Source organism: Geotrypetes seraphini, chromosome 11 (assembly GCF_902459505.1).
Source record: "Geotrypetes seraphini chromosome 11, aGeoSer1.1, whole genome shotgun sequence".
Taxonomy (NCBI): Eukaryota; Metazoa; Chordata; class Amphibia; order Gymnophiona; family Dermophiidae; genus Geotrypetes; species Geotrypetes seraphini.
In genome coordinates, this window is record NC_047094.1 from 93,658,936 (window position 1) to 93,686,079 (window position 27,144).

Below are 27,144 nucleotides of genomic sequence, written 5' to 3' on the forward strand. Positions count from 1 at the left end.
CAGGACCAGCTGTTTATGCTTTTACTATGAACTCCGCAGTGTGCATCCTATATAAGACCGGGATTCTGACCCTGACAGGAGAATCCATGATGTCTGTAGGGAGAAGCCACGACGTCTAAAGGGACAGTCCTTTGGTCCACCCATCTATCTATTGCACGGATTCCCAATGGTGAAGATGGTCGTTATATGGGATCAAGGTGATGATATTTTATATTTAATTCTTATATGTGTATAATAAAGTGTTATTGTTTATGCTTTATATTGTCTGTGTGCTTTTCTGAGTGTCACTGATCATCCCACTTGTCAGAAATTAGTGGCGGAACAATCCTTCTCACTTCCTTTATTTTTTGAGCTATAGTACCCTGCCTTACTGTAGTTAATTAAAGATGGATGTAGAGCAGAAAGTGAAGGAGAGAAAAAAAAACAACCCAAAACAGCAAATGGATAAGAAGGCCTTGGAAACAGAGTTAAAAACACAGAAGGAAGTATAACCAAAAACTGTGAAAAGATGATTAGAAAAATAAAATCACTAGATAACAAAGGTAGAAAAAATGATTTTCTTTTCAAGTCAGTGATTTGAAATATATAAATTTTGAGAATTTACCAGTACATCTACTGTCTATATTTTGCACTAATCAGGAAAAAATGTATTTCTCTCTCTTTCTGTGGTGGCGTACTCCATACAGTGTCTGGCATTATGGGTTTCATATGCATATATTACGGCAGTACTTTTAGTTTGAGGTCTTGTATTTGCATAAGGTTCATCTGTGTTCTGCATTGTGTGACCAAGACCAAGGACTCCTTTTACAAAGCCGCGCTAATGGTTTTAACGCATGCACCGGAGTAGCGTGTGCTAGCCAGAAATCTACCGTCTGCTTAAAGGAGGCGGTAGCGGCTAGCGCGTATGGCAATTTAACGCGGGCTATTCTGCGCGTTAAGGCCCTAGCGCAGCTTTGTAAAGGAGCCCCATATGTTCTGGTAAGAATGAATGTCGAGAAGCGTTATTGGCATCATGGCCACAAGTAGGAATATATTTATTTGCTCTCCTTCAGCCCTTTTGGGCCCTAATGGCCTTCACTTAAAAATTAACAAAAGACCACTGCCTTAATGAATGTGCATGAAGTCTATTTGTGTACACTGCCCCCGTTCTATTCAAAATAATCTCTTTATATATTCATTGGGGAAATCCTGAAAACCTGACTAGATTGTGGCTCTCAAAGACTGCTTTAGAAACACTGAAGGTCAACGTTGGGTTGGATGAGGAATTTTCTCATTTGAATAGCTACCAATTTCCAGCCCTATCTATAAGAATGAGTTTTATGAGTATTTTTTAAAAGGAGTTTTTTGAATTTGTTTTAAGGTTGGTGTACGAGGAAAAGACATTGTTGTCCTTGGGGTCGAAAAGAAATCAGTAGCTAAGCTCCAGGATGAGAGAACAGTCCGCAAGATCTGTGCCCTTGATGAAAATGTTTGCATGGCTTTTGCAGGTATGGAATATGTATGGAAAAATGAGGCCTTAAGACATATTCAGCCAGATGTATAAATTGGTGCATGGCAATTTGCAGTATAAACCCTACTTTATGCAGAGAGAGTCATTATACTGTACATACCACACAATAACACCGGTTTTTATATTAAACTTTAAAGACCTCAGTTTAGCTTAGGGTTCAGATGACTGCTTTGTGACCCTGGAATATTAGAAAATAGTGTAAAGCAGTATTTCTCAACTAGGTACTGAAGTACAACCTTGCCAGTCAGGTTTTCAGGATATCCACAATGAATATGCATGAAAGAAATGTGTATATAATGGAGGAGTGTATGCAAATCAAGTTTATGCATATTCATTGTAGATATCCTGAAAACGTGACTGGCAAGGATGTTATCGAATTCAGCAGTTTTCTCACCTCTCTGGGTTTTCCTCCTCTTAAGTCCGCTCCAACTCATGAAAAATGGCACTCTCTTGATATCATTAGCTTTCTTGATCTTACCGATCATAAAACTTTAGTTGAGGATGTTCGTTGGGAACAAGTTCCATGGTCTGATCACTTTCTGGGTGCCTCATGTCTTCCTGTTTTTATGTTCCATCTTGGGGCTCAATCTTGTACTCCAAAACTTATTACCTTCTGGAAGAAAATCGCGAATGAACAATTTTGGTCCCAATTTCTCAAACAGTTTGCTTTCTCCCCCAGGCACTATGCCTCAGAAGTCAATTGGGTAAACCTGTCTGAGTCCACCTATTGTTCACTGGCTCCTCTATTGACTAAGACTGTTCCTTACTCTCGTAAGGCTCCGTGGTACCTTCCTTATCACAGAGAACTGAAACAGAAATGCTGAGCTCTGGAGTGTAAATGGCAAAAAACAAGATCTCCTGCTGACAGACAGTCATGGAGGGATAGTATCAGGTCTTATAATACAACATTAAAAAAAGCTGGGAAAATTTTTACGGTGATAAAATTATCAGATCCAACAATCAAAGTAGCACTTTGTTTAATATCTGGCGCTCATTAACTACCAACAATGATTCGTCAATACGCCCTTCCTCCCCATTAGCGGATGACTTAGTGAAATTTTTTAATGAAAAGGTTGCTGTTATAAGAGACTCTTCCATCATTTAATTTCTTATAATTCTCTGGTGTTGGGAGTAAATAGGCAGATAGACAAGGGCGACATGGTCGACATTGTATATCTGGATTTTCAGAAGGCGTTTGACAAGGTTCCACATGAATGACTACTTCGGAAAATTGCAAGCCATGGAATTGAGGGTGAAATACGTGGATTAAAAACTGGCTGGAGCATAGGAAACAAAGAGTGGGGGCAAATAGACAATACTCGGACTGGAAGAGCGTCACCAGTGGGGTGCCACAGTGCTCGGTGCTTGGACCTGTGCTCTTCAACATCTTTATAAATGATCTGGACATTAGTACAACGAGTGAGGTTATTAAATTTGCGGATGATACAAAGTTATTCAGAGTAGTGAAGACACAGGGGGATTGCGAAGATCTGCAACGTGACATAATCAACCTCGAGAAATGGGCATCGACTTGGCAAATGAGGTTCAACGTGGATAAGTGTAAAGTGATGCATGTCGGTAACAAAAATCTCATGCACGAATACAGGATATCCAGGGCGATACTTGGAGAGACCTCCCAGGAAAGAGACTTGGGAGTTCTGATTGACAAGTCGATGAAGCCATCCGTGAAATGTGCGGTGGCGGCGAAAATGGCGAACAGAATACTAGGAATGATAAAGAAGGGGATCATGAACAGATCGGAGAAGGTTATCATGCCGCTGTACCAGGCCATGGTGCGCTCTCACCTGGAGTACTGCGTCTAGCACTGGTCGATGTACATGAAGAAGGACATGGTACTACTCGAAAGGGTCCAGAGAAGAGCGATTAAAATGGTTAAAGGGCTGGAGGAGTTGCCGTACAGTGAGAGATTGGAGAAACTGCGCCTTTTCTCCCTTGAAAAGAGGAAATTGCAAGGGGACATGATCAAAACATTCAAGATACTGAAGGGAATAGACTTAGTAGATAAAGACAGATTGTTCACCCTCTCCAAGATTGGGAGAATGAGAGGGCACTCCCTAAAGCTGAAAGAGGATAGATTCCTTACAAACGTAAGGAAGTTATTCTTCACCCAGAGAGTGGTAGACAACTGAGATTAGGTCTGACTCCATGTTGGCAAGATAAAAGAATGGGAAATCTCTCTATATATGATGAAAGCTGAGCGGATATAATGGACTCCAACATTTTGGTCAGTAGAGGAATATTCTCTCTTCCGGAGTCTGTTATAGGGGAAAACACCCTCCAGGGATTCAAGACAAAGTTGGACAAGTTCCTGCTAAACTGGAATGTATGCAATTGAGGCTGGACACTACAGGATAATTGTACAATCCCTGGTACTAGGTCTCGTGGACTACTGCAATATCCTTTATCTACCATGCCCTACAAACATGATCAAAAAACTTCAAACTGTTCAGAACACAGCCCTTAGACTAATTTACTCACTCGGAAAATTTGACCACATCACCAATGCCTACCTAGACTCACACTGGCTACCGATTCGAGCCAGAATTCAATTCAAACTATACTGTCTACTCTTCAAAGTAATTAACGGTACTGCACCCACCTACTTAAATGACCGCCTAAACCGTAACCTTCCAACCAGAACAAGAAGAACACTGACATCATTCACATACCCACCACTCAAGGGTACTCACCGCAAAAAGCTTTATGATAGCCTCCTGGCAACACATGCTGCAAAACTCGAACCTTCCATCACCAGATTGTTAACCACAACATCAGACCTCAAGACATTCCGTAAAGAAATCAAAACACTGCTGTTCAAAAAGCATATACAATCTACCTAACCTCCCTCACCCCATCCCCTAAGAAACCAAAACACTGCCGTCCAAAACATCTTCCGATGTTATTAAGTCTTTACTATCATTCTGTTATTAAGTCTCTATCCTCAAACTGTATTCTCTATTGTCATGTACCATCCTGGAAATGTCCAGTTCTCTTCTTATGTAATCCGCTTTGAACCGCAAGGTACAAGCGGAATAAAAATCACTAATGTAATGTAATGTAATGTAAAGCACTGGTCTTTGACCTAAGGGCCGCCGCGTGAGCGGACTGCTGAGCAAGATGAACCATTGGTTTGACTCAGCAGTGGTAATTCTTAGGTTCTTAATCACAATTCCAGCAGATAGAATCTGGACAGCCTTTGAGTTTGATTCTGAAGCCCAGGTTGCAAACCTGTGTCATAAATTAAGATCCTGCAAATGTTCTCTGGACCCATTCCCTTCATATCTGTATGAGAAAATTCCTACTCAGGCCATTTCATCTCTTACCAAACTTCTGTCCCCACTATTGAAGAAAACTGACTTAGATCCATCCTCACTTTCTAGCTATCGACCTATAGCGAATATTCCTCTATTGACCGAAATGTTGGAGTCCATTATATCCGCTCAGCTTTCATCATATATAGAGAGATTTTCCATTCTTTTATCTTGCCAACATGGATTCAGACCTATTCTCAGTACCGAATCTCTACTGATCTCGCTAATCTCTAAGGTTCAGCAATTGCAAGCGCGCAATAAGTTTGCAATTTTGCTACAATTCGATCTATTGGCGGCCTTCGACGTAGTTCACCATGATATTTTGATTTACCAACTTTCTGAGATAGGTATTGATTCCACAGCCTTAGACTGGTTTTCAAAATTTACAATCTCGCTCGTATACTGTTAATATGAATGGCACCATGTCATCCTCTTGGAAGCCTTTATGCGGAGTCCTGCAGGGATCACCTTTATCACCTATTCTTTTCAACATCTACATGACTACTTTGAAACTTTTTCATTTATCCCCCTGCGAAACACTATTTACGTATGCAGACAACATATTTGTTCTCCTTGAGATTGACTCGAACTTCACTAACTTCATCGGGAATATAATAGAATGTATAATGAAACTTCAGTCATGGGCCCTTACTGTACAAATGAAACTGAATGAGTCCAAAACAAAGTTACCTTCGTCCATTCTGTTGCCTTCAGGATCCTCACTGAAGATTGAATTCTCAAGTAAAGTTCTGGGTGTCGTCATAGATTCAATATTTTCATTCACCGACCATCTTAATTCTCTGGTAAAAAAAAAAAAAATGCTTTTTTAGTCTCCATATATTGAGGAAAGTGAGATCCTGTTTCCATCATCAACACTTTGCTGTCCTTGTTCAATCAATCATCCTGGGTCCACTCCTTTTCAACATATTCATAGGGGATCTGACTCAAGGGCTTCAAGGTAAAATAACACTATTCGCCGATGACGCCATACTATGTAATATAGTAAGTGAATGCAGTTTACAGAATTATATGGTGCAGGACCTGCTTACATTGGAAAGTTGGTCCTCAACCTGGCAGCTAGGCTTCAATGCTAAGAAATGTAAGGTCATGCACCTCGGAAGCGGAAATCCATGCAGGACGTACTTCTTGAACGGAGAAACTTTAACTAGGACTTCAGCAGAACGAGATTTAGGAGTAATCATCAGTGCAGACATGAAAACTGCCAATCAAGTGGAGAAGGCTTCATCTAAGGCAAGGCAGATATTGGGTTGTATCAATAGAAGTTTCGTCAGCCGAAAGCCTGAAGTCATAATGCCGTTGTACAGGGCCATGGTGAGAACTCATCTGGAGTACTGTGTGCAATTCTGGAGGCCACATTACAGTAAAGATGTGCACAGAATTGAATCGGTTCAGCGGAGGGCCACCAGGATGATCTCGGGGCTCAAGGGTCTCTCGTACGAAGAGAGACTGAACAAATTGCAGCTCTACACTCTCGAGGAACGTAGGGAGAGGGGAGACATGATCGAAACATTTAAGTACCTCACAGGACGTGTCGAAGTGGAAGATGATATTTTCTTTCTCAAGGGACCCTCGGCCACAAGAGGGCACTCGCTCAAACTGAGGGGCGGAAAATTTCATGGCGACACCAGAAAGTATTTCTTCACAGAGAGAGTAGTTGATCATTGGAACAAGCTTCCAGTGCAGGTGATCGAGGCAGACAGCGTGCCAGACTTTAAGAATAAATGGGATACCCATGTGGGATCCCTACGAGGGTCAAGATAAGGAAATTGGGTCATTAGGGCATAGACAGGGGGTGAGTAAGCAGAGTGGGCAGACTTGATGGGCTGTAGCCCTTTTCTGCCGTCATCTTCTATGTTTCTATGTTTCTTTCGAGGCTGGATTATTGTAATTTGATCTGTTTAAGCTTGACCAAGAAAAGCTTTCAAAGACTTCAGCGGATCCAAAACACTGCGGCTAGATTGATCTTTGCAAAAAGCAAATTCGATCATGTTTCCCCGCTTCTGTCAAAACTTCACTGGCTTCTGATGATTTCTATGATTCACTTTAAATGTACCTGCCTAATATTCAAGATCCTACATGGCATCCTTCCTCTCCTAATTCCACTATCCTGGAATTCTTCGAGACCTGACACATTCTTCGAGATCCACCCACATACTCAAACTATCTTTCCTCTCGTTAAAAGGCGTCATGTATGCAGGTAAATTAGGGAAATCCCTTTTCTTCAAACTCACTGAGTTTTGAAATAACCTCCCTGCCCCGCTGTGGAACCTAGGATCATTCCAATTATTCTGAAAGCATCTGAAAACCTGGCTTTTCTCCAAAACGTAAAGCTATCTATTTAAAATGTAAAGCTAGCTATCCTCTTCATAACCTCTAATTTCTTATTATGTTCTTTCCTCATTTATTGAATTACCTGTAAACCGTGCCGAGCTCTGTCTTTATGGAGATAATGCGGTATACAAACTTAATGTTTAGTTTAGTTTAAATGTGCCTGCTTAACATTTAAGATCTTCCTCCTTTAATTTCCCTGTCTTGGAATTCTGTAAGATCTGACATTACCAGATCTAAAAAAAATTAAATTGTCGTTTCCTACGCTGAAAGGCGTTACCTACATTGGCAAATTAGGGAAGTCTCTTCTTTTCAAAATTACTGAGCTGTGGAATAATTTTCCTATTCATCTGTGCAATCTGGGCTCTTTCCAACCATTTCGAAAACATCTGAAAACTTGGCTATTTTCAAAGTTGTAAATTCCGCTCCTCTCTATACTATTCCAAATCCATATTGTATCTGTTCTCCTTTCTAATTTTCTTGTAAACCGTGCCGAGCTCTACTGTTATAGAGAAGATGCAATATATAAGCCTAAGGTTTAGTTTAGTATTCCAGGATAAAGTTGAGAAATGCTGGTGTAAAGTACTGCTCAGGTTTTCAGGATATCCACAATGAGTATGCATGAGATAAATTTGCATGCACTACTTCCTTTCTGTCACATGCAAATTTATTGTAAATATCCTGAAAACCTAGCTGACTGGGTGTATCTTGTAGATTGGGTTGAGATGCACCTGTGTGAGACTCTAGGACAGGGGTGTCAAACTCAAATCACATAAGGGGCCGAAATCTAAAACACAGGCTAAGTTGCAGGCCGGATTTTTTTATTAAGATACTTACCCCCTCTTTTGCTGACGCACAGCATGGGCCCCAGCACCAGCGGCTGCTCCAACGCTCACAAGACTTTTGTGAGCGTCGCATCAATTGCTGCCGCCTCCAAAACCTACACTGCGCACCAGCAAAGGAGGGTGTTAGTCTTAGTAGAAGTATAGGGATACAATTTCTTCAACCCCACGCTGGGTACAAAATAAATAAAAAAAGACTTTCCCTCTCTTTTAGGTCCTAGTTCACACTTGCTGTTAACACCAGCTCTGGCAGGATACACATTTCAAATCTGACATATTATAATCACAAAATAGAAAATAAAATTATTTTTTCTATCTTTTTGTTGTCTGGTCATTTTGCTTTTAGTGCCAGTTTCTCTTTTTTATTTTGTCTATCTTCTAATTTTCTTTCCAGTGTCTGCTGTCCATTTTTTTTCTCCTCTTCTCTCTTGCTCCAGTCCCTGTCTCCAACATATTGATTTTTCCCTTTCAATTTTTCTCCTTTTTTCTTTTCTGCCTGTCCACTCAAATCTCGCCCTCTTTCTCATCCTTCTCCTTTTTAAATTTTTAGCTACCTATCAATTTTTCATCTCCAGATCCAACTTCTCTCCCTTTCTCTTCCTAACTGCCCCATCCCATCTCTCCCCCTGTCTGCCTGCCTCCCTCTCCCCAGGTCCACCATTTCCCCCTTTCTTTTCCCAACGGTTCTCCCTTCAAGTATCTTTTTCCCTCTTTCTCCACACTACCCCAGGTCCAACCTCTCTCCCTTCATCTTGCTCTCCTCACAGCCCAGCTTGCCTTTCCCTTCAGCACCGGTCCCTCTCACCTCACAGCCCGGATGTTGCTGCCAAGCCGAGGAGTCTTCTGGTCTCAGCGATTCTGCAGTGTTGTACGTGGCTCCTCTTCTTGCTTTTCACCTACTGCGGTCTGTCTCTATTGATGCGCAACTTCCTGTTTCCGCCTGGGTGGACCGCGGCAGACAGAAGCCAGGAGGGGGAGCCATGGACAATACTGCTGAATCGCTGCCGAAGCCGGCAGACTTTCTGGCATGATGGCGACGTCGGACCAACGCGGAAGGGAGGACACACTGGCCTCTGAGAGAGGGAAATTCGGGAGCATTGCTGTGGGCCACATAAAAAGGCCAGGTGGGCCGGATTAGGCCTGCTGTGTTTAACACATGTGCTATAGGAGAATGGTAAAGGTAATAACCAAAGCACCTGTGGTAAAATCTTTATCTTTTGATTTGAGTTAGAAACTGCTGTGTTACCTTTTTTTTTCTGCACAACATGAGGAGCCAAGGACCAGCAGTGAATGGAAAGCATTCAGGTTTTGTGTAATGTAATTTGCGATGGTAATTCTCTGTTTGATAAATTCTTCAGTTTTTGATTGATTTGATTTGATTTCTTATATACCGCTATACCGTGAGGTTCAAAGCGGTTTACAATGAAGATAGATTAAAGATACATTAAAATAAAATAAATAAAAATGGTACTTTGGATTTCCCTAGCTGTCCCGAAGGCTCACAATCTAGCTTTTTCCCCATTGTTTTGGTGTACATGTACTGATCTAGTGATGAACAAAGCTAAAACAAACTTGCTGAATTTTTGTATGTGTCAAGAATCTGTTGAGAGAACAAATCAGTCGATGCAACTTCTGTTCTTTAGTATTTAAAGTGATAATTGAAAACTGAATCTCTTTTTAAGGTTTGACCCATGAGTTTCCAGCTCAGTCAGAACCAGACATAGGATTTGGTGCGATGTGATACCTAGCCATGGATTTTTCTGTTATTTTATATCTGCTCTGTCTAGTCCAGGGATCTCAAAGTCCCTCCTTGAGGGCCGCAATCCAGTTGGGTTTTCAGGATTTCCCCAATGAATATGCATGAGATCTATGTGCATGCACTGCTTTCAATGCATATTCATTGGGGAAATCCTGAAAACCCGACTGGATTGCGGCCCTCAAGGAGGGACTTTGAGACCCCTGGTCTAGTCTGTTGCCCTAGATAAGCCATGCCTCATGGTTTCTTTCACAATTCTTCAGTCACAGGCTCAGGTTCCTGTGCCAGGGTCTGGGAACTGGCTCTAAAGTGTTTCTTTTCCTTTGAAGGCCTTACAGCTGATGCCAGGATAGTTATAAACAGAGCCCGTGTGGAGTGCCAGAGTCACAGACTTACAGTGGAAGACCCTGTCACAGTGGAATATATCACACGTTACATTGCCAGCCTTAAGCAGGTACAGAAATTTGTGAGTAAAAGGTGGTATTAAAATTAAAAAAATTTGCCGTAATCAGTATAGTTTTTGATTTGAGTTCCTCCTCACAATTTCTTTTCTAGTTCAATAGGAACATTAGTCTTGAACAAGTGTGTGTAGAGAACCTCATTTGCATTTTCCCGCTCCGCCTCCTTTCTCCCTGGGTTGTCCTATACTCTTCGGTTATTCTCTCTACATGCGAGATGGTAGGAGCCTGTCTTTCTTTCTTAGGGGGTTTTAATTATCGGGTCAAGAGGCTTTTTGGTGCCTTAGAGGCTCCTGGTCTTGGGACATCTCTGACTGTGGAAGTACACAGACTTTCTGATTAGAAGTCGGTAGCCAAGGGGCAAACTGCTTTGCGGTATACCAACTTGGCTGGCTTGCTTGCACTAACAGTCCAGGAGCTCAGGGACTGGTCCAATTGGAGCAAAGCTTGCCCCAGGTTCTGTCCGCAGTGGGCTTGAGTGCAGGCTAAATAACTCCATGGTAATTCTCCAGGATCAGGGCTGACTGTGTTCTCTTCCCCCGGTTCATGCAAGAATTTTTGTGAGGTCTCAGTCACACCAAAGGGACTGAGAGGCAGTCGAAAGAAGCAAGCAGTCTGGTTTCCAGGCTTGCCTAAGGCAGAGAGACTCTCCTTTTCAGCTGGCTGCAGTATCAGCCTAGGCAGCTCCTGGTACAGTGAGGTATAGGGCTGACATCCCATAACACAAAATTGGGGATCTCCCAGAAGTGTTTTTTTCACTTCTGGGGCAAGAGCCAGGATCCTCTACTCTAAAAGCCTAGAATCGCTAGTTTTTGGCCCCTTAGTATAGTTCCCACAGTCCATTTTTATCACCAAAATCACTGTTTTTGAATAGAAGCCTCTATCTGCCTCAAAACACCTCGGTTTTGCTCAAAATCAGGTTAGATGGACTCCTCAGGCCAGGATACTCTGGATTCATGCCAGATTTGCAGTGGATGGCTGGCCAGCCAAGGACCGTCTGTGTTTCACATGCAGCGCAGCACATGGGGGATGGGAGCCACGGACTTGGCCTCTCCTAGTTCCTCTAGTGATTTGGGATCCCAGATAGTCTGGGTCCCAGGTCAGACTGGCCGCCTCCAGAGATGGAAGCAAGGTCTGAGGAGGTATGAAACCTGTTCATGTGGTTATTCAGAGCAAACACTGCCATTTCCTAAATCCTGGACAATGGACTTTATCTCAGGACACATTTGACACCATTGCAAGTCACTGGGGATGTCCAACAATCAACATCTTGGCATCAGTATCCAAGAAGAAAGCAGCTCGGTTCTTTGGCTGAAGATATGAGCCAGTTAGTGATGTCTTGGATGCTCTGGTGCAGCCGTGGCCCTGGGAGGGGCTGCTGTATGCCTTCCCTCTGTGGCACATGATGGGCAGAGTCCTGCAAAGAATAATGGACCATCAGGGACTGGTAGTCCTGGTGGCGCCATACTAGTCGAGACATCTGTGGTATGCAGATCTGGTCCATCTGAAGCAGGATACAGGGTCTCAGGCTACCTTGTCATCTAGGATTGTTAACACAGGACCCTATTGCCCTTGAACATCTGGAGTACTTTGGTCTTATAGCGTGGCTCTTGAGCGCTCAGCATAAACGTGCAAAGGCTATTAGAAAGTGGTCATTGCCACTCTCCTGAGGTCCAAGAAGCACACAACACTGTCAGTCTATGTGAAAGCCTGGAAAAGTTTCCAGAGCTGATGTACACAACAGAATGAGGATTTGGTTGCAGCCCCAATTGCAATAGAGCTAGCATTTCTCCAAGAAGGGCTTGAAAAAAAGCCTAGCAGTGGGCTTCCTCAAAGTACACATCGCGGGTCTCTCGTGCTTCAGACCTTGGACCAGCAAAGGAATATTGGCCTCTCATCCAGATGTATCCAGATTTTTGAATGGAGCATTTCGTCTGTATCCACCAATATGGCACCCTTTACCCAACGTGGAATCTGAATCTTGTCCTGCAAGCTCTAGCTAGAGCTCCATATGAGCTGTTGGAGGAGGTGTCAAGAATGGATGTCACTGTGAAAGCAGCATTTTTTGTGGTTATCACATCTGCACAATGAGTATCAGAACTGCAGGCTCTATCCTGCAGGGAACCTTTCCTCAGAATATTGGAGTTGGAAATTGTACGGCACACAGTCCCATCCTTCTTGCTGAAGGTAGTGTTCATTTTTCAAGTTAACCAGGAGATCCAGTTGCCGGCATGTATGCCTTCAGAATCATAAAGTTGCTAGATGTGCGTAGAGTGTTGCTGCATTACCTAGAAGTGACAAATGAATTTCGGCTGTCGGATCATCTTTGTGTTAGCGAGCAGTAGCTACCAGGTTCAACTAGCTTCAAAAGTGACCATTTCCAGATGAATTTGAAAGGCTATTTTGTCAGCTTATATTGGAAGCAGTAAGATATCTCCGACTTCCCTGAAGGCCCACTCTACTAGGAGTATAGTTTCCTCCTGAGTGTAGTCAAAAGCAGTGTCCACAGGAGAGATTTGTAGAGAGGCCACGTGGTCCTCTCTCCATACTTTAAAAAAAATTTTACAGAGTGGATGTAGCGGCAAAAATTGGATACCACTTTCAGAGCTTCAGTGCTGTCCCACCCTAGATTCCAGGAACTGCTTTGACATGTCCCACTGGTTCAAGATTGACATTCTTATTGAACTAGAAGGGAAGATTAGGTACCTACTTTGTTAATCTTTTTTCTAGGAGATAGGAACGTCAATCTTGAAGCCCACCCTGTAAGATGATTCTTAGCCTGCTATTCTGTATCGGACTTGTCTGTAGCTCCAGACAGCTAACTTCTTCTCTTGGCCTCTAGCAAGAGCTGAGATAAGAGAAGCTCGCCTATCTCAAGAAACCAGGAGGTATTCTATAGAACCCTGTGCCTCAAGAGCTGAGATAAGAGAAACTCGCCTATCTCAAGAAACCAGGAGGTATTCTATAGGACCCTGTGCCTGTTAGTGCAGGCTGCACTCAAGTAGATGACCCGTGTTCTGCCTTGTTAGGGGTTATAAAATGTTCATCATTCTTAATGCTATCTGTGTGTTATGAACAGAACAGATTTGTTTCTCGGGGAGAATCTCCATACCCCTCCCTCTTATGTTTATTCTCCAGGGTTGACCACCTGCTTTGATACGAACTAAGTAGTACAAGACAGCCCAGGCAGAAGGGAGGTGGAGCTGAATAATGCAAATTAGGCTCTATACACACCCCGTGGGTGAAGGTGTATAAACCCACTGGTTCAAGACTGACGTTCTCATCTCCTAGAAAGAAGATTAACATGGTAGGTACATAAATCTTCCCTTATGTTGTCTAAAGAGGGAGAAAATTCAGTTTCTGATAATTTTCTGGTAAAAATCACTCATTTATCTGTCACATGATCATGTTTGTGGAATGTGTCACTAGTTGAGATCTGGCTAGAATAGTTTTTAAGCATTTTGTAAAAAGGTTGAAGCTTATTTCCTTAGTGTCCATACCAAACTAGTCTAGAACAAGTGGCTTATGGCTTTACCAACGGATGGAGTCAGAGACAAAATAGTTAATGTATAAGAACATAAAGAGTTGCCATACTGGGACAGTATCCAACAGTGGCTAACCAGGGTCAAAGGTACGGAGAGAAACAGATTTTATACTGCTTATCCTAGGAATGATTTTGTCAGCCTTACATTGTTAGCTGTCAGCATTTTCTGTTGGCCTAACCAATGTCGGAAAATGCCTATGGGAGATTATATTTAGGTTAAATAATTTTTATTGATGACAAAACCCAAATAAAACCTAGCAATTCCAAAACCACTCTCCAAGAATACAAAACAGAGGTAAGATGCAAGGAGTAACATACAGCAAATAGGCAGTCATCAAAAATTTTCAAACGGAAGGTTCCCCCCCCCTCGCAACACCTCCCCTCCCCCGAACCCCCCAACAAGATCAGAGACTTCCCTCATCAAACACAGTGAGTAGGAGCAGACGAATAAAACCAGCAAGTAACAATTCTCACCCACCCCAAGAACCAGTAGTGAGGAAATATCCCCCTGAACAAAATCCCCAACCCCTCAAATATAAAGAAACCAGCAGGCACATTCGTCAGAGAGCTGTACTCTGATATTCTCCGACAATCAATGAGCAAAGACCCCCTTCCCCCAAACGCAAGAAAATCAACAGCCCCCTCTGATAGGTCCCTCCTTATATCCAGCCCCCTATAATTGAACCAAGCATTCTCACAACCATACCACCTCATACATACCTGCTGCACTCCTCCACCCACAAACACACCATGGTGAGTACCCAAGAGCGAGAAGAGAAAGAAGAAATAAAAAGAAATATTCCCCAATTTAGAAGGAATTCAAAACTAAGCTTCAAGCCCTAGGAGACAAAAACTATATAAGCATCCCAAATCTGCAATAAAAACAACTTGCATACGCTTAAAGGTGAGATGGGCATGCCGTTGCTCCAGTAGTATCAGCGTATGGAAACGATTATGCCAGGCCCAAAAAGTAAGTGCGGTCTCCAGCATCCAAACTGCAAGAATTAGTTTCTTACCCAGCACAGCAGCCTTCCGCAGCAGCATCCGATGCCCCATGTTGGAGACATGAAAAGACTCAACGATCCTGTAGTAATCCAACAGGGGACAACGGTAGTGACCGGCCAAAGAGCCTCTCCAAAAAATAAAGAATAGCCCTCCAAAATGCCTTAACCTCGGCGAGAGGGAGAACTAGATGGCCTTGAGTATGCACAGATGCATGCTCAAGGCCCAGCAGAGGCAGGAACTTCTTCAAGCGGCACCGGCACGTCCTGTGGGCTGTGTGCCGGTGCCGGACGGGGGGTAAGTTTGAAGTTGTTCGGGCGGGGGGTGCCGGTTCGCACGGGGGGCCTGTGTGAGTGGAGGGGGAGCGATGCTGGTTATCGGGGGGGGGGGGGTGCTCGCAAATCGAGTCAACACTCGGTTTGCGAGACAAGATTTGCGAGAATGTTTTGCTCGTCTTGCAAAAAACTCGCAAACCGGGTTACTTGCAAACCGAGGTTTGACTGTATATGTATGATGTATTTTTCTTCTAAGCATTGCATTTATGTAATATTAAACCTATTTCAACACAATATATTTTATGCAATCACTCTTGGCTGTCATTTTCATTAATTTCACTTTCCACCGGTCCTCTGAGGGCATTGAACCCAGGACCTCTAGTGCACACCCATAATAGACTAGACAAAAACATACACATGTACAAAACACCGAAAGATTACATTGTGAGGGCATATCCTTATAGATTTCTTAATGGCTTTCAGACTTCTCTTTTAGAAAATTATCCAAACTGCCTTTAGATCTTCTAAGTTACTACTTGCACTACATTTCCTGGCAATGAATTCTAGAGTTTAATTACCCGTTGAGTGAAGAAATGTTTTCTCCAGTTTGCTTTAAATCTAATACTTTCTTTGCATGCCCTCTAGTCCTATTTATGGATAAAGTAAACAAGCGATTCACATCTGCTTGTTCCACTCCACTCTATCATATCGCCCCTGAGCCATCTCCTCCAGGCTGAAGAGCCCTAGCCGCTTTAGCCTTTCCTCATATGGAAGTTGTCCCATCCCTTTTATCATTTTTGTTGCCCGCTATATGTTTTTTGAGATGCAGCAACATTACATTAGTGATTTCTATTCCGCTTGTGCCTTGCGGTTCTAAGCGGATTACAAGTTAGAAGACTGGACATTTCCAGTAGCATTGCAGTACATATAATCAAGAATGCGTTAAGTTACAATTGTTATTCTGGACTTTTCCAGGATAGATTGGTAGTAGATAGTAGATAGTGATAGGTTGTTTAGACGAATAGAGATAATATTGTCCGGATTCTGTTGTTTAGACGAATAGAGCTAATACTGTCCGGATTCGAGGTGTTGCTGGTGGTGGTGTTAGGGTAGTCATGAGAGCATTTTCTAATAATTTTGTGAGGTTATGATGATGGGAAGTGTTTTTTGAAGAGATGAGTTTTGATTTCTTTTCGGAATGCTTTAATGTCTATTGATTTGGTCAGTAGATTGGTGATGGTAGTATCTATCTTTGCTGCCTGTGTCGCTAACCAGCAACCAGAACTGCACACAGTATTCGAGGTGTGGCTGCACCATAGAACGATACAAAGGCATGATAACATTTTTATCTTTGTTTTCCATTTCTTTCCTGATAATTCTTAACATTCTGTTTGCTTTCTTAGCCACCACCACACACTGAGCCAAGGGCTTCAGTATCTCAGCGACCCGACGGACTATTATCTTCCTTTAGCACCTGGGCTTCGAGGTCAACTTTCCCAAATCCCAGTTGTGCCCCTCTCAATCTCTGCAGTTCATTGGGGCGGTACTGGACACGGTTTGCCTCCGCTCGTTTCTGCCTCAGCCTTGGCAGGCCGCCCTCATCCACCTCTGCTGGCAGGTCTCCCTTCAGTCCATGGCCTCCGCCAAACAGATGATGATCCTGTTGGGACACATGGCCTCCACCGTTCATGTGACTCCTTTTGCCAAACTTCACCTCTGAATACCTCAGTGGACTCTGGCGTCCCAGTGGAGGCAGGACCAGGATCCCGCCTCTCAACGCATTGCGGTGACTCCCTCCTTGAGGCGTTCGCTCCATTGGTGGATGCTCTCTTCAAATCTTTGGAGAGGTTTTCTCTTTCTCATGCCCCCGCCGCGGAAGGTTCTGACGACAGACTCCTCCGCATATGCCTAGGGGGCTCACCTTGACGGCCTCGTTTTTGCGTAATCTGTTCTCCTAAATTGCCAACTCTCCCACCGTCCCTTCCTAGTTAGCTTGGAGGTCACCCACATGTCGAGAATATGCTGCCTGCTTGTCCTGGGATAAAGCACAGTTACTTACCATAACAGGTGTTATCCAGGGACAGCAGGCAGATATTCTCGCAACCCTCCCACCTCCCCGGGTTGGCTTCTTTGCTATCTATCTGAACTGAAGACCACGTTGAGGAGACGCGCTCTCTAGCTGAGTGGGAAGGCACGCACATGCGCGGAGCAGTACTAGCAAACTTGAGATCTTCAATCAAGTTTGCTTGAAAAGCTGTCCGCGTTGGGGCTCCGTGGATGACGTCACCCACATGTCGCGAATATCTGCCTGCTGTCCCTGGATAACACCTGTTATGATAAGTAACTGTGCTTTATATGGAAATCTCTCTCATGCATATTCATTAGGGCTAGCCTGAAATCCCGATTGGCCTGGTGGTCCTCCAGTACAGGGTTGGGAACCACTGGTCTAGTGGTAGGCTGGAACAGGGTCTTAAAGAGCGAAAAACCCATAGACGGCATAGCCCCCTCCAATAGAGAGCCCCCGGTACCTTTTTTTTTCCCTCACTCCTGCCTGCCTCCGTCGCTGGATGGCTGTTTTCCTGTTCGGGCAGAGCGATGCAAAAGGCAGGCACCAGGTTTTCATGTTCCTGCCTGGTCTGGCGTGCTCACTGAATGGCTGCCGTAAGGGTTATGGGGATGGTAGACAGGTGGATATAGTAGGTTTTGGGGGAGTTTTTGGAGGGCTCACCATACATTATAAAGGGATTATAATGAGATGTACTTCTGGCATCCTTTATGTGAAGTTCACAGCAATGCCCTCTAAAGTGCCCTACTGCACTGTTGGGGTGTCTTGTGTGGCCAGTCCATTACAATGCTGGCCCCTCCCATGTACAGATGATCTGGATTTGGACGTTTTGAACATGGACGTTTTTGTGGTTGAAAATGGCAAAGTTAGGCATCCTAAGGTTGGAGATCCTGATGGCCAAGACATCCAAATAGGTCATTTTTGAAAAAAAGAATTTGGTCATCTAGTGGTTTTGATAATGGACATTTCTCCGCCCTGACTTAGATGTCCTTTATCCACACTTGTTCATCCCTTCAAAGAAATGTAGTAGATTGTTGGCTTTCTTATTAATCCATGCTCTATGTAGTTTGCCTTAGAAAGACACTGTGCATGGATAGAATGTTCAGTATTCTGTCTTGAGCTGTTGGTTTTGATAGTTTGCATCTCCTGGACTGGTTTCTGGATTAGCTCTTGAGCCAGTTGAACAGCTGTGCTTCATTTGAGCTCAGTGGTCTCAAACTCGAACCCTTAGTGGGGCCACATTTTGGATTTGTAGTACTTGGAGGGCCACAGAAAAAAATAGTTAATGTCTTATTAAAAAAATGACAACTTTGCATGAGGTAAAACTCTTTATAGTTTATAAATTTTCCTTTAACAGTTAAAGGAAAGATTTATAAACTATAAAGAGTTTTACTTTATGCAAAATTGTCATTAACTATTTTTTCTGCGGCCCTCCAAGAACCCTATTTTTTCTGCAGCCCTCACATTTAAAGTTTAATATCTTTCCTTTCTCAAAACTGACACATTTCAATCACTATATTGAAAATAAAATCATTTTCCCTACCTTTGTTGTCTGGTGACTTTATTTTTCTGTGCATTTAACTATGTTTCCAGGGTCTTCTTGTCCTTTGACTGGTTTTCTCTCCATCTTCACTTTCTGCCTTTCATCTATCTTTGGCATTAACTGCTTTCTTTTCAAAATCTACGTTTCCATGTCTTACCTTCCCTTCTGTCTCTCTCTTCTTCTGTCCCTATTTCCATGGTCTGACATCTTTCTTTCCTTTCTCTCCCTCCTTTCTTCCTTCCTTTCCCCTGGTCTGGCATCTGTCTCCTTCCCTCCCCCAACTTTTTATTTCTTTCACCCTGCCCCCTTCTTTCTTTCTCTCTCTCTCCGTGCCCCCTTTCTTTCTGTCTTTCTCTCTCCATGCCCCTTTCTGTCTTTCTCTCTCCATGCCCCTTTCTGTCTGTGTTCCGTCTCCCTTCTTTCTTTCTGTCTCTCTGTCCCCCCTCCCCTTTCTTTCTTTACTTCTCCCTGCCCTCCCCCAAGCCACTACCATTGGGGAACAGGCCGCCACCGCCGCAATCGGGGAACAGGCCAGCGCCCGAGGTCTTACTTCTCCCTGCCCTCCCCCAAGCCACTACCATTGGGGAACAGGCCGCCACCGCCGCAATCGGGGAACAGGCCGCGCCGAGGTCTTAACTCTCCCTGCTTATTTTCCCCAGCGCGGGGCCGACCAATTCTCGCCACCCGACGTCAATTCTAACGTCGGGGAGGGACTTCTGGCTGGCCCGGAACTTCCTCCCCGACGTTAGAATTGACATCGAGTGGCGAGAATTGGTCGGCTCCGAGCTGGGGAAGATAAACAGGGAGAGTTAGGACCTCGGCGCGGCCTGTTCTCCGATTGCGGCGGTGGCGTCCTGTTTCCCGATGGTAGTGGCTTGGGGGAGGGCAGGGAGAAGTAAGACCTCGGGCGCTGGCCTGTTCCTCGATTGCGGTGGCTTGGGGGAGGGCAGTTGGAAGGGAAGTAGATTGGAGATCCCTGCTTTAGTCGAGGACAGATTGCGGGCCGCAAAATAGTCCCGGGGGGGCCACATGTGGCCCGCGTGTTTGAGCTGGTGAGGAGGGGATTAGTGTCTTCCTAGGAACATTCTCCCAAGACAGTTATATAACTGGGCTTGAGTAGAGCTAGGATTTCTCTTTTAGGTTTATTGTTCTGAAAATTGAGTTAAGCTTTTTTTAATGTATTAGCTCAAGCAAATATATAATCTGTTGTGGATTATTTTGCAGTCTTTTCTAATAAAGAATTCACTGAAGCATCCTCAACTTGTCTACAGGTTCTTCAAAATGCAGCAACAAAATTGACCTTTAATGCTCACTGTACTGAAGAGCAACTCCATATCTTGTCAAACTTCCTTGCCTGCCAATACAGGCATGTTGCTTTTTTAAAATATGTACTATGTTTTTTAGAGCAGAGATGTCAGGGAGGGCTAGGTTCCAATTGCATGTGTAAACCTCTCCTCCTTTTTCCAAAAATAATTTCCTGCATGAAGAAAGCTTTGCTTTTAAATTTTCCAACAAGAGCAGCTGTTTATTGTTAAAGATATTTTACAGGTTCATTTAATTTCAAGTAGTGAAACATTGGAATTTGCTACCTATTCACATTCAAACAAGAATCATCCTACCTTCATTTTTTTTAAACAAAAATTTCAGCAATCTCCTAAAGTTTATCTTGATTTGTTATTTCTTAGGTGTTTTATTATTGTGATTTGTGAAGATTTTATTGTTTCCCTGATTATTATTATTATTTTTTTTTGGTATTGATTTATTTAATTACTGAGGCCCAAATGCACTAAAAAGGATTAGTAAGACTGTCTGGGTCTGCTCCAATCCGATTTTTGAATGATTCTAAGAGAGCTATTGATGCACTAAAAATTTTGCATGCAATGATTTGTACAGAGGTTTGATATAATCCCCTACTCTCCCTTCAGATTGATCACTGTGAGAGCGATTCTCACACATGCGCAGAGCGGGAAAGGGAAGCCTGAAGAGCTGAAAGGCAGGGGAAGCATCATGCCACTCAGCTGATTGGGATAGGAAACCTTTTTTTAATGGGCATAGATGCTATGTATGTGTTATATGTGTACAATATCTGCTCCATTAAAAAAGGAAAAAATCCCCTCTCCGATGATGGCCCTTCCAGATGCACTGGGACCTTCCCCTCTCCCCCCCCCCCCCCGGCAAAGAAAAAAATGGCATGAGGGCTGCCCATTCCATCCTGCTAATGGAGTGCCCCCACGCTAATGGAGTGCTCCTCTCCCCCCCGCCCCCCGATAAAAGGCTGGAATGATGCCCCTTCCCTTCTGCCAACAGATGTTCCTCCAAACCTCCCCCCACCCCCTCAGTATCTTTTTGTGAGGAGAGCAGGAGGGGCCTTAGGCGTCTGAGCCAATCAGGGCCTTAGGCCCCTCCCTGTACAACCTCCCAACTGACCGAACAAGTAACCAAGCCTAAACCCTTCTTCCCTACTAGTATTCCTCAATTCTCCTCCCTTCCCCAACTTTTCCCCTCTGCCTCCTCTTTTAAACCTTCCCTATACAGTAATCCCCAAGCATCTACTATGTAAACATCCCTTAAACTGTAATTCCTTGCATCTATTATGTAAGCATCCCCCAATTGTAACTTCCTAGAAAATTCCAGCTATCTTATACTATATCCCGCTTAGAACTGTAAACTTCCCCTAAAGTGTAACTTCCTGGATATGTCCAGCTGTCTTATACTGTAATCCGCTTAGAACTGCAAGGTAAAGGCGGAATATAAGTCACTAAAGTAATGTAATGATGCACCGAGAAGGGAATGGATGTCCCTCCTGCCTTTTCTTGTGGGGAGGGGAGGGGAGGGGGGCAGCGCCTGGCATGGGGTGGGACTCCATTGGCAGGATGGAGTGGGTATCCCTCCTGCTGTTTTCGCTGCTTTGGGGGGGGGGGGTTGGCAGAGAGATGTCAGGGAGGGCTGTCAGCGGTGGGGGGGCACTTTCTTTTTTTTTAATGAGGCAGATATTGTGCGTGTGTAACAAACACGCAGTATCTGTGCCCATTAAAAAAAAAAAAGTTTAGCATGTTATAAATATTTTTGCATTGATGGAAAAGGTAAGCGACTGGTCTTGACCAGTTGCACTTTTCAGATCGCTAAAAGCAATCACTTTTTTTTGTGAGTTGGGAAACCATGTTCGAACATCAATCATTCTGCTAGTTTACAAGACATTTCAATATTAATGAGCTTATTTGCACAGTCAGATCAGAGAATGAGTGATTGTGCATAAAACCACGGGTCAGTAAATGTGATCTTCGCTAAACCAGTCAAAACTGTTTTAGTGATGATTGTTAGACAATTGCTGACTTTAGTGCATCTTGCCAGAGGTTGTGGTAAGAGCAGATAGGTAGCTGGTTTTAAGAAGGGTTTGGACAATTTCCTGGAGGAAAAGTTCATAGTCTGTTATTGAGAAACATATGGGGCAAGCCACTGCTTGCCTTGGATCGGTAGCATTGAATGTTGCTACTCTTTGGGTTTTGTCCAGGTACAAGTGACCTGGATTGGCCACCGTGAGAACGGGCTACTGGGCTTGATGGACCTTTGGTCTGACCCAGTAAGGCTAGTCTTATGTTCTTAAATGTACAGTGCTGCATGCACCTTGCAGCGCTATAGAATTGATAAATAGTAGTAGTAACATTTAAGTTCTGTCTAACACTGGTGGTTCCTCTTTAGCATAGGACCTGTTGAAACAGTAAGCATTGCTTGTTACAGATTCGTTAGTGTGTGTTAAATACAAGTGCACTGTGTTCTCTAGTTTGACCTCAGCCTGCTGCTTGACCATTTCTGTTACATGTAATGAGTGTAAATTTGAAGGATAGAAAGGATTGGTGTTCTCATAGTATAATAAAAAAATTTATTTTTATATATCGCCATATCCGAGAGTTCTAAGCGGTTCACAACAATTGGATAAGATACAAACAATACAAATTATTTAAAGAGACAGCAATTAAAGGCATCTAGTGGAAGAAATACATAAAATATAAAATGCATGCAGTATAAAAGAATGCGGAGAGTTTTACAAAGCAAGATAAAAATATTAAAAAAGTATTAAGATCCTGGCCTATTAAATAATTGAGTTTTTATCTGTTTTCTAAAATCCAGGTAAGAAGAGGCTTCTAACACACACCAGGCAAGCTAAATATTTAATTTAGCTGCCTGAAAGGCAAAGATTCTTTCACAAAACTTTTTATACTGGCAAAATTTTACTGAGGGATAGGCGAAGAGATGTAATCTTCAAGAACTCTTGTTTGTATAATTCAGATTAAAATGAGAGTTTAGTTAACTCGGAAGCATATTGAATGTTATTTTATAACAGAAACAAGAAAACTTGAACAGAACTCTGGATTCAAATGGCGGCCAATGGAGTTTTTGATAGTATGATAAATTCACCTTATTTGATGTAGTATATTTTAAGCTTTTGACCACCACTTCAGTTGTAATCGAAGCTTGCAGAAGCCTAGAATTTTTGCATACGCTAAGGTTACTATTGGGACCATATCCTCAGTTTTAATAAGCATTGCGACAGCCACCACTTGTTGCCTCGTGTTTCCTGCTCAAAACAAGTGTTCAGTGACATGACTTTATTAACCTGAAATGTCAGACAATGTATAACAATCTCAGAAAAACATCCTGAATATAGAAACACAAAAACTGAACAATAAACCAAAATGAAGCCTAACTCCAAAAGTTTTAGTATTGGTTAAAAATAATTTTCACAAAAATAAATGTCCCCTCCCCTGGCTGAAACAAGTCCAGAGACAAAATCTAAACTAAGCCTTAAGTTTATATACCGCATCATCTCCATGGAAATGGAGCTCGACACGGTTTACAAAGCTTAAAAATAAAAGAAGAGAGAGGAGAAAGATTTACAAGAGCATATGAATAGAGGGGATGTAAACAGGAGAAGAAATGAGGGGATGTAAACAGGAGAAGAAATGTTTCCTCATCTGTAAACAGGAGAAGAAATGTTTCCTCATCTGTAGTGTTAGCCATAATATAGTACATACTCTTTATAAATGGTGTTAAACATTTTTAAAAACGTCTAAAACAAAAATAATTCTGGTCTTTGGGAGTGTTTTGAAAGAGTTGGGGGTTGTATAACTTAACAGTTTTCACTAATCTGCAACACCTTTGAATAAAAACAGAGCTTCAGATCACAGAAATACTGACTGCTTGAAGAACAAGGGCATTTCTCATTTTTAAATGCCTACTTCTTAAAAATAGTAGTAGTAATAATAAAGCTTGAAAGTGGGCTGGTGGGGCAGATGTCATTGACACACATTGGTCAACAGTGTCAGCCTTGCATGAGAAGATATTTGGCAGCTCTCATTTGGGTCCAAAGTGGCCCCGAGTTAAAAATTAGTGAAGATCACTTTTAAAAGATGGCTCTGTATATCAGACTAAAATTTATATCCTGTAGTGACACTTCCTCTTTTTGTCTTTAGCGCTATACCCAGAGTAATGGGCGTAGACCCTTTGGTATATCTGCCCTAATTGTAGGGTTTGACTTTGATGGAACTCCCAGGCTGTACCAAACGGACCCCTCTGGCACATACTATGCATGGAAGGTGAGCAAATCTCATTGCACAGAATTTGTAGTTTGCTGCGGCCTCTAGGCCCAGTACTGTGAACACTAGATGTTGCACATTATAGCTGTGTTTCTGCTCCCTGCATCCTTTAATTCACTAGAACCTGCTACACTGAAATGTATTGTTTTGGCAGTTATAGCATGGTATAGTGGAGATAAAGGCTTATTTGTATGTTAACTGCTGGTTCTTTAGATACCAAGGCACTCAACTTCTATAATAATAATGGAAGAGGCAATAGGCTTCTAATATATAAGGTTTTATAACCTTATATATTAGAAGCCTAACTGCTGGTTCTTGTCACAAAGGTAACATATTTGAAACTTATGAAGTGCTGCTGTTTAAGGTAACTTTTTTTCTTAAAGCTATTCACATGATTAACAATTGAATAAACACCCAAGTGCAGGGGTGCCCAATAGGTCAATCGTGATCGACCGGTAGATCGCCAAGGCAAAGTGAGTTGATCGTGGAGCCCATCCCAGGCTCCGTGATACTCACTTTGCCTTGGAGATCTACCGGGCCGATCAGCCTTCCGCTCCCTGACGTCAATTCTGCCTTCAGAGAGGGAGTTCAGACCAGCCAATCGCTGCCTGGCTGGGCTGGAACTTCCTCTCCGATGGCAGAATTGACATCGGGGAGAGGAATGCTGGTCGGCTTGATGCAGGGAGAGCTTGGAGCGGCAGCGGCTTTGGGGCCTGTTACCCGATGGCAGTGGCAGTGGCTTGGGGGAGGGCAGGGAGAAAGAAAGAAAGGGGCAGGCAGGGAGACAGAAGGAAAGAAGGGAAACAGAAAAAAGAAAGGGAGGCAATGAGAAAGAAAGGGTAGGGAGAGAGGAAGAAAAAGTTGGGAGAGGGAATGAGGTCTGGAGGAGAGGAAGCATACAGGCTGAAAGAAGGGAAGAAAGATTGGATGCATAGTCAGAAGAAGAAAGTGTAACCAGAGACTCATGAAATCACCAGACAACAAAGGTAGGAAAAATGATTTTATTTTAAATTTAGTGATCAAAATGTGCCTGAATTTATATCTGCTGTCTATATTTTCACTAGGGCCCCCTTTTACTAAACCGCAATAGCGGTTTTTAGCGCAGGAAGTGAGAGCAGCACTGGGCATTCAGCGCAGCTCCCTGCACTAAAAACTACTATTGTAGTTTAGTAAATTGTATTCTATATTATCATAGGATTTAAATATTGTGTAAGTAGAAACACATAAACCATTTGTATTTCTAGGAAGTACCTACCAGGGCATAATTGTGTCAGTATGATAAAATCTTTGTTCTATCATTTATGCCTTAGTTATGTTTTACATAGTCTCTTACTGGGCTGATTTTTCTCAGGCTAATGCTATTGGTAGAGGAGCTAAATCGGTGCGAGAATTCCTGGAGAAAAACTATACCGATGAAGCAATTGAAACAGATGATCTGACTATTAAGCTTGTGATCAAGGCCCTTCTTGAAGTGAGTTTTCTACTACTACCTAGCCATTATTTTCATAATGTTCACAGTGCAGTAGTGCTGAGAGTTAGTAAATGATGTGGCTGCTTTTATCTACCCCCCTCTCCTTTCTGCACACCTAGAGTTGTGCTTTATGCTTTGCTTATTTCTGGAAGCATGTAGAAAAATGGGATTGCTGTGGCTTTTGAGTGTGGAGCTGGAATACTAAACTAAAACTTAACCTTATATACCGGGTCTTCAACCAAAGGAAACTCAACACGGTTAACAATAAATTAAAAATAAAATACAAGACAGAGAGTTTTCAAAATGTTTAGCGAATAAAAAAAAGTTTTTAGAAGTTTACGGAAGAGTTGGAAGGAACTGGGGACACCTCAAAATTATGGGAAGTTCATTCCATAATTGGGGAAATTTAAACGCCAGAGAGGTAGGGTATACCAGCTTGTTTAGAAGAGGCCCACAACTCTATATCAAATTCAGAGAGCTCAGAACTAAAGATGTTCACATGTACAGCTTTCTCCTTAGTCTTATCTTCGAATACAGATGCAAAAACAAAACCTTTTTAAGAAACAGCCTCAAAATTCTGTTGAATGGAAAGGGTTTTTGTTTTTGTTTGTTTTTTAACTCTTAAACTTCAGCATTTGGCCTAGCCCTGTATTTCCCAGTAAGTCCTGGTGTTCCCTCTTGCCAGTCAGGTTTCAGGATACCCCAATGAATTTGCATATAATGGAAACAATGTAGGCAAATATTTCATGCATAGTCATTGGGGATATCTTGAAAACCTGACTGGACAGATTTAGAAAACACTAGCCTAGCCTGAAGCCACAGGTCTTCAGCTCATGTCCTGACCAGCTAAGATGGGGGATAGTCTGGGGCTCTAAGCATGGCCAGGGATTGCTGCTATTGTAAGAAAAGCAAAGTTACTTACCTGTAACAGGTGTTCTCCTTAGACAGCAGGGGAATGCAGCCACGCTCCCATTTGAGATATGGGCAAGGCTGCAACTTGGTCTTCAGTGCATATTTTATAAAGCATTGTGGCCTGAATCAATCTTACAGAACTTCTTTGCATTATGATTAGATGAGTCTTATGGAATTTCTTTGCACTGCGACTATTTTTGCCACCACCCATTTCCTTCTTCAAGTTTGGGACTCACCAAAAAATGTGCCTGCATATTCCCTGCTTGTCTCCAGGGAACTGTCTATCTTTTCTCTGAACAGTAGTGCAACATCACAGCCGAGTAGTTTGTTCCTTGCCAATAGCCACATTGTCCATAAATGGAGTCATTTACAACTAATTCCAGCCTGTGTGCTGAAAAAAGCAAAAGTTGCTGAACTGGCCTAGATGCAAGTCTGCAGTTCCCCCACCTCCCTGAGCATTATATTATCATGGAATGCTTAGAGAATGATAC

General features: G+C 42.9%; 1 protein-coding gene across 1 annotated transcript in view; it reads left to right on the forward strand.

The window, feature by feature from the left end:
• Positions 1-27,144, forward strand: part of PSMA7 (proteasome 20S subunit alpha 7) — an 84,951-nt gene that overhangs the window by 22,082 nt on the left and 35,725 nt on the right. Inside the window, exons 2-5 of the mRNA XM_033963930.1 lie at positions 1,361-1,487; positions 10,119-10,243; positions 24,148-24,270; positions 25,622-25,741. Coding sequence (XP_033819821.1) covers positions 1,361-1,487; positions 10,119-10,243; positions 24,148-24,270; positions 25,622-25,741 — 495 coding nt within the window. The remainder of the gene's footprint in view (positions 1-1,360; positions 1,488-10,118; positions 10,244-24,147; positions 24,271-25,621; positions 25,742-27,144) is intronic.